Here is a 14,080-nt window from a genome sequence, read left to right as displayed (position 1 = left end):
ATCATATTACTGGATTATAGTTATTGAAGCATTAATATGAACATTGCCTTAATATTGCTGTTTTTGTTTTTAACTATATACTATTCCTGGGAGCTTGCGAATTTCCACACTGGGGATCAAATAGGTCTTATCTTTATCCATAATTATACATCCTAATTTATTTTTTGTTTGGGCTATATTTTGTATTATTTATCAGAATATGCAAAGTAATTAAAGTTATCAGATAAATGTAGTGCAATAAAAAGTAAAATATTTGCCTCAAAAAATGTAGTGGAGTAGAATTACAAAGTGGCATACAATGAAAATACTCAAGTAAAGTACCTCAATATACAAATTTGATTTCATCTTATTCTACAAGTTAAACTCTATTTCACGTTTTTTATACATCATATTATGTATATGTTATGTATTATGTATTATGTATATAACATATATGTACATACTATAGGCCTATTTGTAGCACATTTATATTATATACAATGTTTTTTACATCAAAGCATCCCATAAAAAACATATTTCATTAGGATTGGTTATTATACAATAATGATCAAGATGTAGTGAGTAGGACAGTTTACAGTACAACAATCAACTTGCTGGTGCTCTCAGCGAACTGTGTGATGGAGACTCCGTTTTAAAAAAAAAAGGCATATCTGTAACATTTCTCCACTGACATTTCCTGGAATTTAATTCAAGCTTTTTAATAAATATTTTTACTTACTTTGTCCATTGCTCAGCATTATTTATATCCTAATATAGCTTTCTAATATGATTTATGCTGTTAAAATATGTCAATGTTTATAAAGAAATCCTAAAATAAAAACTTTGGAGGATATCAGAATCAGCTGTATTGAACACATGCAAGAAATTTGACTCCGTTTTTTCGTTGCTCTTAATGTACTTAAACAGAAATATATATAAAACAGTATATATAAAAAAAACAACAATAAGATTTGTAAACAGCAAGACAATAGTCATATTAAGTAATGGGAAAGGTGTTTGGACCACTAAATTGAATCTGCAGCGGTCTAAAAAATACCAAACGTTGGGTAGGTTCTAGTTTCAATCGTATTATTATTTTATTCTGAAGGCAAGTTTTCCAAAACTCCGGTACTTTCAGTTTTTACTGATAACTTGACGCCGGAAACAGACCACACTACACCGGCGCATACGCATGACGACATAACTCCGCGCCAAGCTAATTAAATAGCTGAATGACGGCTACGATTACTCGAAGGATTGGAGCTAACGTCAATTTATCCGTTACCGGGCTCATACACAACTGAAACATAGAGACAGCTGGTAGGAAAAACACATTACTGTGTCCTCATGTTAGACCAGGTAGCATGACATGTTTCATATGTATACGGCAGAACCGTTGCAGTTAACGCAATGTGATCAGCTAGCTCGCTAGCTGTTTAGCATCGTGCCGTTGTAGTTTGGAGAGCACGTCACGCCAAACCATATTAAAGCTCTGGCAATACAACATGATCTTGCTTCTGAGTAAAATCGCAGGCCTATTTGAAACATGCCATGAACTGTCAAAAAACACTCTTCAATTCGGCATACGTTACGTACACCAAGTAACACTGAAATTAATACAATTATAGCTTTCAGTAGCGGGTTCGCCCATTGTCAACACATTTCCTCACGGGATACAAAGTACTGTAATGGGCAGTAGTTAAGTATCGACGAGCGTAAATGAGATATTAGACGTTTAAGTGACATTCTATTGAGATCATTTGATGCCCGTCACCGAAGAGTATGTGTGTCGAATCTACCTAAAAGTTTCCTCCCATGATACTAAATCTAATTGTTCCTACACTCAATTACTTTCCTAGCGGTAAACTGCTAGAACTATAACCGGGGGTCCGTATAAACTTAATTTTACAAGTAATTGTGAAACGAATGTAAGGCAAGCGTACACTTTGTCATTGATGCTAAGCTAAATGTCACCTGCTAATTTAGTTTTTGAAAACCAGTTCACGGTCAGAGTGACTTTGCAGCGGCGGTTTAAAACGTCCCTTATATTTGACTCACAATTGGCTAATTTTCTTGTTACTATCAGTTCACATTGATTTTTTATCATGATTCACATAATGAAACAAAGATGGCTAGTGTTAGCTGGCAGGTGTTAGCATTACAGTCGTGCAGAATTATACTTAGCCTGATTTCTAGAATATTCCACAAGCTAAAGGGGCTGGCTAAGTAGAGTGTAATAACAGTGTGTGTGTGTGTGTGTGTGAGTGTGTGTGAGAGAGACACTGATGGGGAGAAGGCAGTGGTAGACTTTTACTATAGTAAATAGTATAGTATGAAAATGCTCCTACTAGTTTAAGTCCTGCATTGAAAATCTTATTAAAAATTATCAGCAAAATATACTTAAAGGAAATGCAGTCATTGTGCAGTAAAATCCTCCCTGTCAGTGTTTTATTATTATATATGATCATTTTGGATTAATATTACTGCTGCATTAATGGATGTGTTGCATTTTACTTCAGTAGATGTTTACGGTTGTACCAATTGTAACTTCTTATATACTGTTGGGTAGTTTAATCTACAGCGATGCATCTTATTCTATAAGATCATCATTATATGTTTGCAGTGATCCTTTTCATGAGCTCAGAAAACAGCCTGTTTGGTCTGTGACGATACATTTTACATCTGATCCAAGAGGCTTTTAAAATAATTTATTTAACTGAAAAAGTATGAGAATTGTCTCACCACATAAGGAACACTTCATCCTTCAGTTTATCACAAACATTTAAAATCAACACATCTAGAGATAAAAGGTTTTCACTGGACAGTAAGGGGATACAATCTGTAAAGTACCTAAAGCTGTGAGATAAATGTAGTGGAGTAAAAAGTATATTTGTCTCGGAGATGTAGTGGAGTAGTAAGTAAAATTGCACAAAATGGAAATACTCAATTAAAATACAAGTACCTCCAATTTATACTTAAGTACAGTACTTGAGTTACTCCTTCTAATTTAACACTCATTTTTATAAGTAACTGAAGTAATGATGTGTTTTTTCATCTGCATGACATTTAATAACATGATAACGTGACAAGCTGGTTGACTTTCCTTCTTGTTATCATTTTCAGGGTCTCTCTCCCTCAGTGACCACAGAGAGGTCTGAGCCTCCGTCACCATGACAGACAACAAGCGTCTCGCCTTCTCCATCCTCCAGTTCCTCCACGATCAGCTCAAGTCGGGGAATCTGACCTCAGGTGCCCAGGAGAGTCTGGAAGGTGAGTCCTCCTTTGACAACAAGAAACAGCGGTAGGATACCAAACTAAAAATCACAGCATATTAACATAATATCTCTTTGTATTAAAGGGACAATTCAACCCATAATCAGAAATAAATATCTTTCCTCTTACCTGTAGTGTTATTTATCAGTCAAGATTGTTTTTGTTGGAGATACCGGCCGTAGAGATGTCTGGCTTCTCTCCAATATAAAGGAACCGGGTGGTGCTTTCCGGATGAAGGAACAAAATAAAAACTTGTCGGGAAGAAGCTCCACTCTCAAACTCCACTGTACAATCAGAGTGAGACATCTTCGCTCTCGATGATCTCCTGTCAGTGTCAGGAGTCACATTCTCCAGTTACTTTCATTCATTTCATTTCATTCAGATCAATAATTTAAGATAATAAACTTTATATATCATGACCGTCAGTATTTAGAGTACTTAGTTAAATCAGTTTAGTATCTACAGCTGTTATTTCAATATGTCAGAAACATATTTATTGATTATTTAGGTGAATATAATTATCAGATCAGAGTCTAAATCGGCAGATATTAAATATTAAAGGACTCGGATCAGGGACAGAGTAACTCGATCAGGACATCTATAACTGTAATAATTGTTGTGATATAAACTTTGTCCCAACCCTCAGATTCAACTAAGTGTTATTTCGCTGCCCTAAAAAAAGGCAGATATATGATGTAAAAGGGAGACGATAAACACCGCTTGTTATTGTGGTGTTTGTACTCTGACTCTAAGGAATAACCTGTTATCGGATTGTAATCCACAACTTCTCTCATTGTAGTTTCCTCAGTTTGTTTATGAAGGAGCTTGTTGTTCTGCAGTTGCTGTTCAGTGTTTGGAGACGGCGTATGAAGTTTCGACTGACGACCAGACCCTCGCCGTCCCCATGACATTACCGGAGATCTTCGCCTCAGCCACAGCCGGGGTAAACAGGCCTGTATGATTTTTACATGTAAAATATAACAATGTATTTATAATATCAGGACAGCTGTAAGTGTTGTTAGGTGTTTTTTGTGACGTTTTTGTGGACGTAATGAAGTATTTTGAACCAGTGATTTCTGACTTGCAGTGTTTGTGTGTGTGTTGCAGTTTCCGGCTGAGTCGCAGGTCAACAACAACTCCGCTCCTCCACAACCTCCAAACTCCCTCACTGAGGAACAGAGAGACGAGGCAGAGGAGCTCAAAACGGACGGTGAGACGAGGACGATAAGGATGATACTCTTCTTCGCTGCTATAGTTTTTTTTATCTCTATTCTAGGTTTTATTTGTCAGTAATGAGGTGGTGTGTTTTGATCTGCAGGGAACGACCAAATGAAAGTGGAGAACTACGGAGCTGCTGTTGAGTTTTACTCAAAGGCCATCGCCATCAACCCTCAGAACGCCGTCTATTACTGCAACAGGTCAGTGTGCCATCAGTACTCCCTCTTCAGACGCTTACATTTTAGGGATTTAAATGTTAAGACCAAACGCCTATACCAGTTTTAGTCCTTTTCTCTCTGGTATTTTAGTATTAAGCAGTCTGACACCTCTACAGAGAATGCATGCATCAAACCCCATATCAGTGAAGGACAAACAACTTAAGCTTGGAATTATCTTGAACTGAACTCAAAGTTTAGAAGTTGATGTGGTGTTTTTCTGTGCGTGTGCAGGGCTGCAGCGTACAGTAAACTAGGGAACTATGCAGGAGCGGTGCAGGACTGTGAACAGGCCATCAGCATCGACCCAAACTACAGCAAAGCCTACGGGAGGATGGGGTAAGAACCAGCTCATTCCCAGCGGATACCTACTGAAAATGTTTGACGACTTTTCTCCTGAAATGCATACATTTTTCAAGCTTACTTCCTCGATTGGCTGTAAATCTAGTTTCATCAAATAGCAGCTGTAAAAGTGTACAAGATAAAAGATACCGTATTTTCCGCACTATAAGGCGCACTTAAAAGCCTTTAATTTTGTGTGGTACACGGCGCTCTGTCAAAATGTTTTAGTACGACTTTGGTAAACTACAAAGCCGCACCGCTTGCAGCATTACGGCTACCGTAGTCCGCGTCGCGGAGTAATACATACTGTGCTTCACCATAATATTACAGTGTGTGTGTATAAGGACCCCAAAATGGCACCTGTCAAGAGACACGCTTACGACGCGGACTTCAAACTCAAGGCTATCAGTCACGCAGTAGAACATGGGAATAGAGCAGCTGCGAGAGAATTCAACATTAATGAATCAATGGTACGGAAGTGGAGGAAGCAAGAACATGACCTGCGCCAAGTAAAGAAGACCAGAGTTTCCGAGGGAACCAAGCGAGATGGCCACAGTTAGAGGACAAAATTGAACAGTGGGCTATTGAACAGAGAGCAGCGGATAGAAGCGTCTCTACAGTCTCTATTCGACTGAAGGCAACAGCGTTAGCACGGGACATGAATATCAATGACTTTCGAGGCGTTCCTTCTTGGTGCTTTCGTTTTATGAAAAGACGTAATCTCTCCATCCGCACACGAACTACCGTCTCGCAGCAACTGCCAAAAGATTACGAAGAAAAGCTGGCCACTTTCCGCGCATACTGCAAAAACAAGATCACTGAAAAGAAGATCCGGCCAGAGCACATCACCAACATGGACGAGGTTCCCCTCACCTTTGATATCCTCGTGAACCGCACCGTGGAGAAAACAGGGACCAGAACGGTGTCTATACGCACCACAGGGAACGAGAAGTCATCCTTCACTATAGTTCTCGGTTGCCAGGCTAATGGCCAGAAACTTCCACCCATGGTCATTTTTAAGAGGAAGACTTTGCCAAAAGAAAAGTTTCCAGCCGGCGTCATCATCAAAGCTAACCCGAAGGGCTGGATGGACGAGGAAAAGATGAGTGAATGGCTGAGAGAAATTTACGTCAAGAGACCGGATGGCTTTTTCCACAAATCTCCGTCCCTATTGATCTGCGGCTCCATGCGCGCCCATCTCACCGACGTTGTCAAAAACAAAGTGAAGCAAACTAATTCGGAGCTTGCCATCATTCCGGGTGGATTAACTAAAGTACTCCAGCCGCTAGATATTGGTGTCAACAGGGCGTTCAAAGTTAAACTGCGAGCTACGTGGGAGCAGTGGATGACAGAAGGCGAACACACATTCACCAAGACAGGGAGACAGCGCTGGGCGACTTACGCTACTATCTGCCAATGGATCGTGGATGCCTGGGCTAAGGTATCAGTCTCAACTGTGGTCCGAGCTTTCACGAAGGCCGGAATCATCACTGAACTGCCAGGTAACAGCAACGACACTGACTCGGATAATGACGAGAGGGATCCGGGCATGCTGGATGCCGTAATCGCCCAACTGTTAAACTCGGACACTGAAGACGAAGAATTTGAGGGATTTGTGGACGAGGAATGAACTGAAAAAGTGAGTGTATTGTGTTGTATTTTACGTGTTATAACATAACAATTTTGAGAGTTATTGTGAATACGCTAACGTTTGATTTGGCGGTATCAGACTGCTTTTTTTTTTTTACGTGTTACAACTGAACAAGGTTGGGAGTTATTGTGAATACGCTCATTAACGTTTGAACAATGTTGAGAGTTATTGTGAACACGTTTAATAAAGTTTGACTGACTGACTTATCTGACTGCTTTGTTTCGCTTGAGCCTTATAGTCCGGTGCGCTTTATATATGAAAAAAGATCGAAAATAGACCATTCATTGACAGTGCGCCTTATAATCCAGTGCGCTCTATAGTGCGGAAAATACGGTAATCGCTGTGGTATAATAATATTTGGAAGTCTTAAGGGACCACATTGCATTTAATTGATTCATATTTTATAGAGGTGAGTGTCCTAATTAAAGTCCTCATGTGTCCTCTGTTTCGCTGTGTTTCAGTTTGGCTCTGGCCAGCCTCAACAAACACACAGAAGCAGCGAGTTACTATAAGAAAGCTCTGGAGCTGGACCCCGACAACGACACCTACAAAATCAACCTGAAGATCGCTGAGGAGAAGATGGAAACATCCAGTCCAGTAAGAAGAGGAGAAGAAGGTTTTTTTCTGAGCGGTGATGCAGTGATGAGCGTGTCCTTATCTCTCTCTCTCTCTCTCTCTCTCTCTCTCTCTCTCTCTCTCTCTCTCTCTCTCTCTCTCTCTCTCTCTCTCTCTCTCTCTCTCTCTCTCTCTCTGTCAGACAGCGGGGATGGGTGGAGTGGATCTGGCCGGTCTGCTCAGTAACCCTGGCTTCATGAACATGGTGAGAGCTCACACTCTGTGTCACAGACAACCTTCATCAGCCAGTGGATATCTGTAGTTTAATATAGATCTTATTTTTTATGTATTTTTCTGCTCAATATTTTCTTTTTTGTTATTGATAATATTGACTTCTTAGTGAAGTTTGAAATGAACTGTGTTAAGTAGTAACAACCAGTATCAAAACTCTTTATTACCAACTTACCAACAAAGCCCCAGTGTGGGTCGGTCTCTACTCGTGTATGTAAATCTGATTTACTTCTTTTAGTATTTCTTGTACATCTTGACCTCTGGTAAGTGAGCCTTAATAAAGTTTTATTGAATATCTAAACATCTGTCTCCCTGCAGGCGTCCTCTCTGATGAACAATCCGCAGGTTCAGCAGCTGTAAGTTGATTTTTATTTTCTCTCGGTCAGTTTATTTCTCTATGGTTTTTGTTGAGGGTAACTTTCTGTCTCCTCATTCTCTCCCAGGATGTCGGGGATGATGTCAGGAGCGTATGGTGGGATGCCGGGAGGAGGAATGCCGGGAGGAGGAATGCCGGGAGGAGGAATGCCGGGAGGAGGAATGCCAGGAGGAATGCCAGGAGCACTAGGAGGAGGAATGCCAGGAGGAATGCCAGGAGGACTAGGAGGAGGAATGCCAGGAGGACTAGGAGGAGGAGGACTAGGAGGAGGAATGCCAGGAGGACTAGGAGGAGGAATGCCAGGAGGACTAGGACTAGGAGGAGGAATGCCAGGAGGACTAGGAGGAGGAATGCCAGGAGGACTAGGAGGAAGCGCTCCGCTCCCCGGACCTGCTGCTGGTACTGGAGCAGGAGATTTATCAGGACTGATCCAGGCGTACGTACCTCAGCGGGGTGTTCATACTCACTAAATTATTTTTCATTTGAGTTGCTTCACACTAAATCAAGACACGCATAAGTTCATTTTTAGAGATGCACCCATCGATCGGCCTCCGGTTAGCTGACCGACCGATCACTCTCATATCCGGTCAAATTGACATACACATACACACACACACACACATGCTGCATGATAGTTTTACGACAAACGCGAAGCGGCACATGCTGTAACCGACTATTGTCACAGCCACACACAGTCAGACCCTCTTAGTGACTTTATTTAAACTAATAAAACTAAACTATCTCAGCCATAAATAAATCGATGAATGAATCCATTGTTAGAAAGGTAATGTATAATAGTCTCTACACAGGCTACATACACAGTGTAGAATGTTTCTTAGTTAATGTTGAGCTTCTTCTTGTTGGCCATCATCTTGACATCTTGACATGTCGTGGACGGTCAGTTGGAGGATAAATAAAGTGTCGGGAGGTTGATGTGTTTTGTGCTCTTTGTTTTGCAGCGGTCAGCAGTTTGCTCAGCAGATGCAGCAGCAGAACCCCGAACTCATCGAACAGCTGAGGAGTCAAATCCGCAACCGAACACCCAGCGCTGGAAACGAGGAGCAGCCATGACACTCAGAATACAGTAAATACACACTCACTCATTACTGATTAGTTTCCTCTCTCTGGTCAGTTTGTTCTGGTGAGAACTGTGACATTCACTGTTTAACAGACTGAACATGAGGTTTGTTTTAATCTGGAATGATGCTCAAATTCAGCTGTTTTCTTTCTTTAGAGCAAGTTACAAGACCGTGTTACTGAAAGAAGAAATGAGACGAATGTGTCTTAGTAAATGTAGTAATACCACAATGTAAAAATACAAGTAAAAGTTCTGCAAAATAGATTTACTTAAGTGAAAGTATCAGCATAAAATTTTAAGCACCAAAAGGGAAATTACTCATAATGCAGAATGGCCCATTCAGAAAAATATATATAATATTATTGAATTATAATTACTGAAACATTAATTATTTATTGCTTTCAGCTGGTAAAGATGAAGCCTATTGTAATTACTGCTGTATAGCTTAATCTAAATTATACATCATCATTTATTAGTTGATTACATTTTGTATTAATAATCTGAATCTGCAAAGCTGTCAGATAAATGTAGTGCTGTAAAAAGTGCAATATTTGTCTCTTATGATGTAGTGGAGTAGAAGTATGAAATTCTTAAGGTAAGTACAAGTACCTCAAATTTGAGTACTTGAGTAAATGTATGATGCGTAGTTGAGTGAGAAACCAATGAAATGAATGAATAATTTAGCTTCTTGTCTCTGGCACCAAACTAGCATGATGAAGCAATATTAATAGCAATTATAAATAATAATCTGTTTGTTGATAAACATAAAGAGGGAAACAACAGCTGCATGAATAAAAAGGCTTAAACAAGTATTGTTACATTTTTCCCCCAAGTTATCTCATGTTAAGTAAATCAGTGTATGTGAGCAGTAATAAAACATTTTAAAAAGGTACAACAATAGCTCCAAGAGACATTTACAAGATTTTGACACTGTAAAATGTCCCACAAAAATGTGGGTCATTATTCTTTTAAGAACCACATTTAAGAGATGATGTTTGTGGTAGGTGTTAATCATTATCTGATTAAAAATATATCTTAGTAACCAGAATCAGATCAATCTTGTTTCTGTATTGTCCTCAATTTAATCCTGTTTTTCACTGAAGATATTTTGAATTATGATGCTCTGTTCCATCTTTTATTCCAGTGCAATGCAGCGACACACATACATGCTCCCTGCTGTGGATGTACTGATTAAGCTCTGACATCACTTAAACTGTAATAATAAAGTAATACAATTTATTAAAAAGTCCAGATATCAGTGCCACGGCAGGCTCACAGACGCCTCCTGTTTGTTCTTGTTTTACTTTTATTTTGGCAGTGATTAACATTTCACTTCCTGTCTCTGTTTCAGGTTGGATAGGTTTGTGCGTGGAGGAGAAGAAGAGCTTATTTGGATCATTTATAACTCGAAGGACTAAAAACAAGTTTTTTTTCCCCCATCACTGAATAATTCCTGCACGAGAGAACGAGGAGCTCCCGCTTCATTCAGGAGCCACGTCACCAAAAACAACAAACACCCACTTCCTGCGGCTCTGTGTTTTTTAGGAAGAACATTTTGACTTTAACACTTTGATATAAAACACTGATGAATTCTAATGAAAATTAATTCTCTAATAGGAACATAGATGTTAAAAAAAGTGTTTAAAACCGAAGCTTGAAATTTCTTCTTAAAACTACACAGTGTAACTTTAAATGTTTTTGTCCGGTACCTTGTTTATTGATGGATCTGATTGCGAGTGAAAGTGTGAGTGTGTGTGTGTGTGTGTGTGTGTGTGTGTGTGTAAGAGTATCAGGGTTAACTTGGTGTGTGTGGCAGGTTGAGCTGTGAGGAGGCAGAGAGCTGTTCAAACACAGTCTGACAATTAAAAAGAGCATCTCAACATTTTACACCCTCCTGACGTCTGATGCTTCAGTTTGTTTTCTTCAGCCGTAGCTTCACAGAAAAACCACTGTTCACTGACGGAGGTGTGATCCACACTGAAGCGTTTAAATGTGGCTAAAAGTAAACACCCTAAATTGGTTGAATAATCCAACCGTGTTCCGAAGTCCCAGGACCGTGGTTCCCCACCTGGTTTCCTTGTGACTCCTTTAATATGAAGCAACATCTCTTTTTTTAATACCCATCGGACATTTCATGTCTTTATGCTGTGATCAGCTATGTTATAAATACAGTAAAAAAAAGGCACAAATTAGAGAAAAAATAAACATACTTTTTATATCCAAATTTAACATGCCGCAAGGTGTTAACAGCATGGAAAAAACATTTCTGCAGTACAAATGTACTAGATTATTTAATGTCTGAAAATAATTCACATATGAAGCAACATCTTTGTTTACCCGTCATCATGTTTCGTGTCTATGTTGTGAGCACTTATTTTTCAGATTTTTAGATTTTCATATTGTTACAGCGTTAAAAATACAGTATTTATCAAGAAAAATGATTTTCTTCTGCTGGTATTCACTATTCAGGAAATGGATATTGAAAAATATATAATAAATTATTTTTATTTCTAAAGAGAAAAAAACGGACGAATCTTTCAACCTTTAATATTTTATGATTGCAACAAATGTGCAATCAAATGTGTGTATTTTGTGTTATTTTACTTTGACGTTTTTGCACAGCAAATACAGTGGAGGAGTTCTCAGGCTCCCAACAACTACAACATGCATAAAAGAAAAACAAGTAAAAATGAGAATTCAAGACAAAACCAAAAAAATGTGCAGAAGTTACAATATAGAATTACAATATTAGATGCATTGAATATAATCAAATATTGAAAAGGTGCACGTTTGTTTGACTCAAGACAGATGGTCAATGATTATCTAATAAATCCACAGTAACCATATCAGACTCCACAACATCTGATCTGTTTTACAGAAATAGACTTCCTCATCAAAAATAAGAACATTTACTCAAATACTGCACGTACACATGTCAGGTTGGCTCTGGGTAACATTCTCTTTACTATTTTTCCAAAACAAACAATGGATCGATAAATGAAGAAATTATAATGTTCCTGAAGATACGTACACAGACTGCTGCTTCAGTAACATTTTTAATGCTGGACTTTTAGCAGCGCATTTTTACAGTGTGGCATTATTACTTTTACTTTAGGAAAGGATAAGCATACTGTCTGACAATGTCTGTTCCTGACGTCATTAATATTTCCACCACTCAACGCGCAGGAGCTGCGTGAAGATATGAGGAAGTATTTTCATACACCTGCTGGAGAGGAGACGGATGGTCGGACAGGTAAACACGGTGACGCCGAATCATGTTTATGTTGAGGTGAGGTAGCTGCCTCGACTTGAAAACCCAGATGTGAACAGCTGCTTCCATTATAACCGTAGTTTTCAGGCGATAGCTCGCCTCTTGAGCTGCCGGTGGGCTAACGACAGCTAGCTGGCGTCAAGCTAGCCGCTTCCAGCCAGCACACGAGCGGAAGTGTTTCCTTTGGTCTCCAACGTAAACGAGTAAAGTGTATCAGATAACTGTTAAAATGTCATTCATACATGTTAAATAATCTTGTCATAAACAATGCAGACATACGTCAAAGATACACATGTTAAGTGATTGTTATAAGATATGATCATAGACTGATTGATGCGCGGTAATGTTTTATTGTGAAGTTTCTCACAAGAAGCGATGTTATTATCAGATTGCTTGACGTCGTTGGTCACATGCAGCGACAACATTAATAATAACGTTCAAACAACTGTAAAATATATATTTTTTAACCCAGCCAAACAACCGGTATATTAATTGATCTCATCTATATATTTGAGTTGGGTAAGTTAGCTACAACGATTAATCAATAAAGTACAGGTACCTCAAAATGGTCCATAAATACATTACAGACGTTAATTTACTTCATTAGTTTTTTACTGCACAATACTTTTCTGTCAAGGGAGTTTTTTTATGTTTTGCCAAATGTCTGTCTTTCTATGTGGCAAACTGATCTGTCCACTAACGTGTCGCACTCAGCCCCAGTGTCTCTGTCTGTCCCAGCAGCAGCAGGGTGGAGGTGTGTGTGATGAGGCTGTAGTGTTTGAGCTTCAGGATGGAGATCCTGGTGGCCAAGCTGCTGGGCCTGCTGGGCTTGTTCGGCCTCATGCTGGCGGGTGTACTGGTCCCAGTGCGACTCCTGCATGCCGACTACGACAAGGCCCACATATACAGGAGAGCTCTGTCTCTGTGTAACTCGTTTGGAGGGGGCGTGTTCCTGGCAACGTGCTTCAACGCTCTGCTGCCCGCCGTCAGAGAAAAGGTAACGCACGCGGCACACACTATACAGGACTGTCTCAGAAAATTAGAATATTGTGATAAAGTTCTTTATTTTCTGTAATGCAATTTAAAAAAAAACAAAAATGTCATGCATTCTGGATTCATTACAAATCAACTGAAATATTGCAAGCCTTTTATTATTTTAATATTGCCGATTATGGCTTACAGCTTAAGAAAACTCAAAAATCCTATCTCAAAAAATTAGAATAGTTCCTCAGACCAAGTAAAAAAAAAGATTTATAACAGCAAAACAAAATCAAACATTTGAAAATGTCCATTAATGCACTCAGTACTTGGTTGGGAATCCTTTTGCACGGATTACTGCATCAATGCGGCGTGGCATGGAGGCAATCAGCCTGTGGCATTGCTGAGGTGTTATGGATGCCCAGGATGCTTCAATAGCGGCCTTTAGCTCATTAGCATTGTTGGGTCTGGTGTCTTTCAGCTTCTTCTTCACAATACCCCACATATTCTCTATGGGGTTCAGGTCAGGGGAATTGGCAGGCCAATCGAGGACAGTAATGCCATGGTCAGTACCCCAGTTACTGGTGGTTTTGGCACTGTGGGCAGGTGCCAGATCATGCTGGAAAATGAATTCCTCATCTCCATAGAGCTTTTCAGCAGACGGAAGCATGTAGTGCTCTAAAATCTCTTGGTACACAGCTGCATTTACTCTGGGCTTGATGAAACACAGTGGACCAACACCAGCAGCTGACATGGCTCCCCAAACCATCGCTGACTGTGGGAACTTCACACTGGATTTCAAGCAACTTGGATTTTGCTCCTCTCCAGCCTTTCTCCAGACTCTGGCGCCTTG

At 39.6% G+C, this 14,080-nt stretch overlaps 2 protein-coding genes across 7 annotated transcripts in view; both read left to right on the top strand.

Annotated features, from left to right (window-relative positions):
• Window positions 1-1,154: 1,154 nt before the first annotated feature.
• On the top strand, window positions 1,155-10,872 carry LOC115006746 (small glutamine-rich tetratricopeptide repeat-containing protein alpha-like). Of its 2 annotated transcripts, none has more exons than XM_029429190.1 (12): window positions 1,155-1,299; window positions 3,103-3,249; window positions 4,092-4,195; window positions 4,360-4,462; window positions 4,571-4,670; window positions 4,920-5,024; window positions 7,140-7,275; window positions 7,436-7,498; window positions 7,843-7,880; window positions 7,968-8,336; window positions 8,860-8,984; window positions 10,330-10,872. In XM_029429190.1, the coding sequence occupies exons 2-11, from the start codon at window positions 3,150-3,152 to the stop codon at window positions 8,969-8,971; spliced, it is 1,230 nt and encodes a 409-aa protein (XP_029285050.1). In that variant the 5' UTR covers window positions 1,155-1,299; window positions 3,103-3,149; the 3' UTR covers window positions 8,972-8,984; window positions 10,330-10,872. The 2 variants fall into 2 exon arrangements, with proteins under 2 accessions (XP_029285050.1, XP_029285049.1); XM_029429189.1 differs by having other exon boundaries at window positions 4,092-4,207.
• A 1,282-nt stretch (window positions 10,873-12,154) lies between these two features.
• The window catches only part of LOC115006748 (zinc transporter ZIP3-like), a 9,293-nt gene continuing 7,367 nt past the window's right edge, over window positions 12,155-14,080 (top strand). The window contains exons 1-2 of one of the 5 annotated variants that reach the window (XM_029429191.1): window positions 12,155-12,231; window positions 12,991-13,246. In XM_029429191.1, coding sequence (XP_029285051.1) covers window positions 13,040-13,246 — 207 coding nt within the window. In that variant the 5' untranslated portion in view covers window positions 12,155-12,231; window positions 12,991-13,039. Of the gene's footprint in view, window positions 13,247-14,080 lie in introns of all 5 variants that reach the window. The other 4 variants (XM_029429194.1, XM_029429193.1, XM_029429192.1 and 1 more) reach the window with 4 other exon arrangements.

The sequence above is a fragment of the Cottoperca gobio genome, chromosome 4, assembly GCF_900634415.1.
Source record: "Cottoperca gobio chromosome 4, fCotGob3.1, whole genome shotgun sequence".
In the NCBI taxonomy this organism is placed as follows: domain Eukaryota; kingdom Metazoa; phylum Chordata; class Actinopteri; order Perciformes; family Bovichtidae; genus Cottoperca; species Cottoperca gobio.
This window is presented reverse-complemented; position numbering and strand designations above follow the sequence as displayed.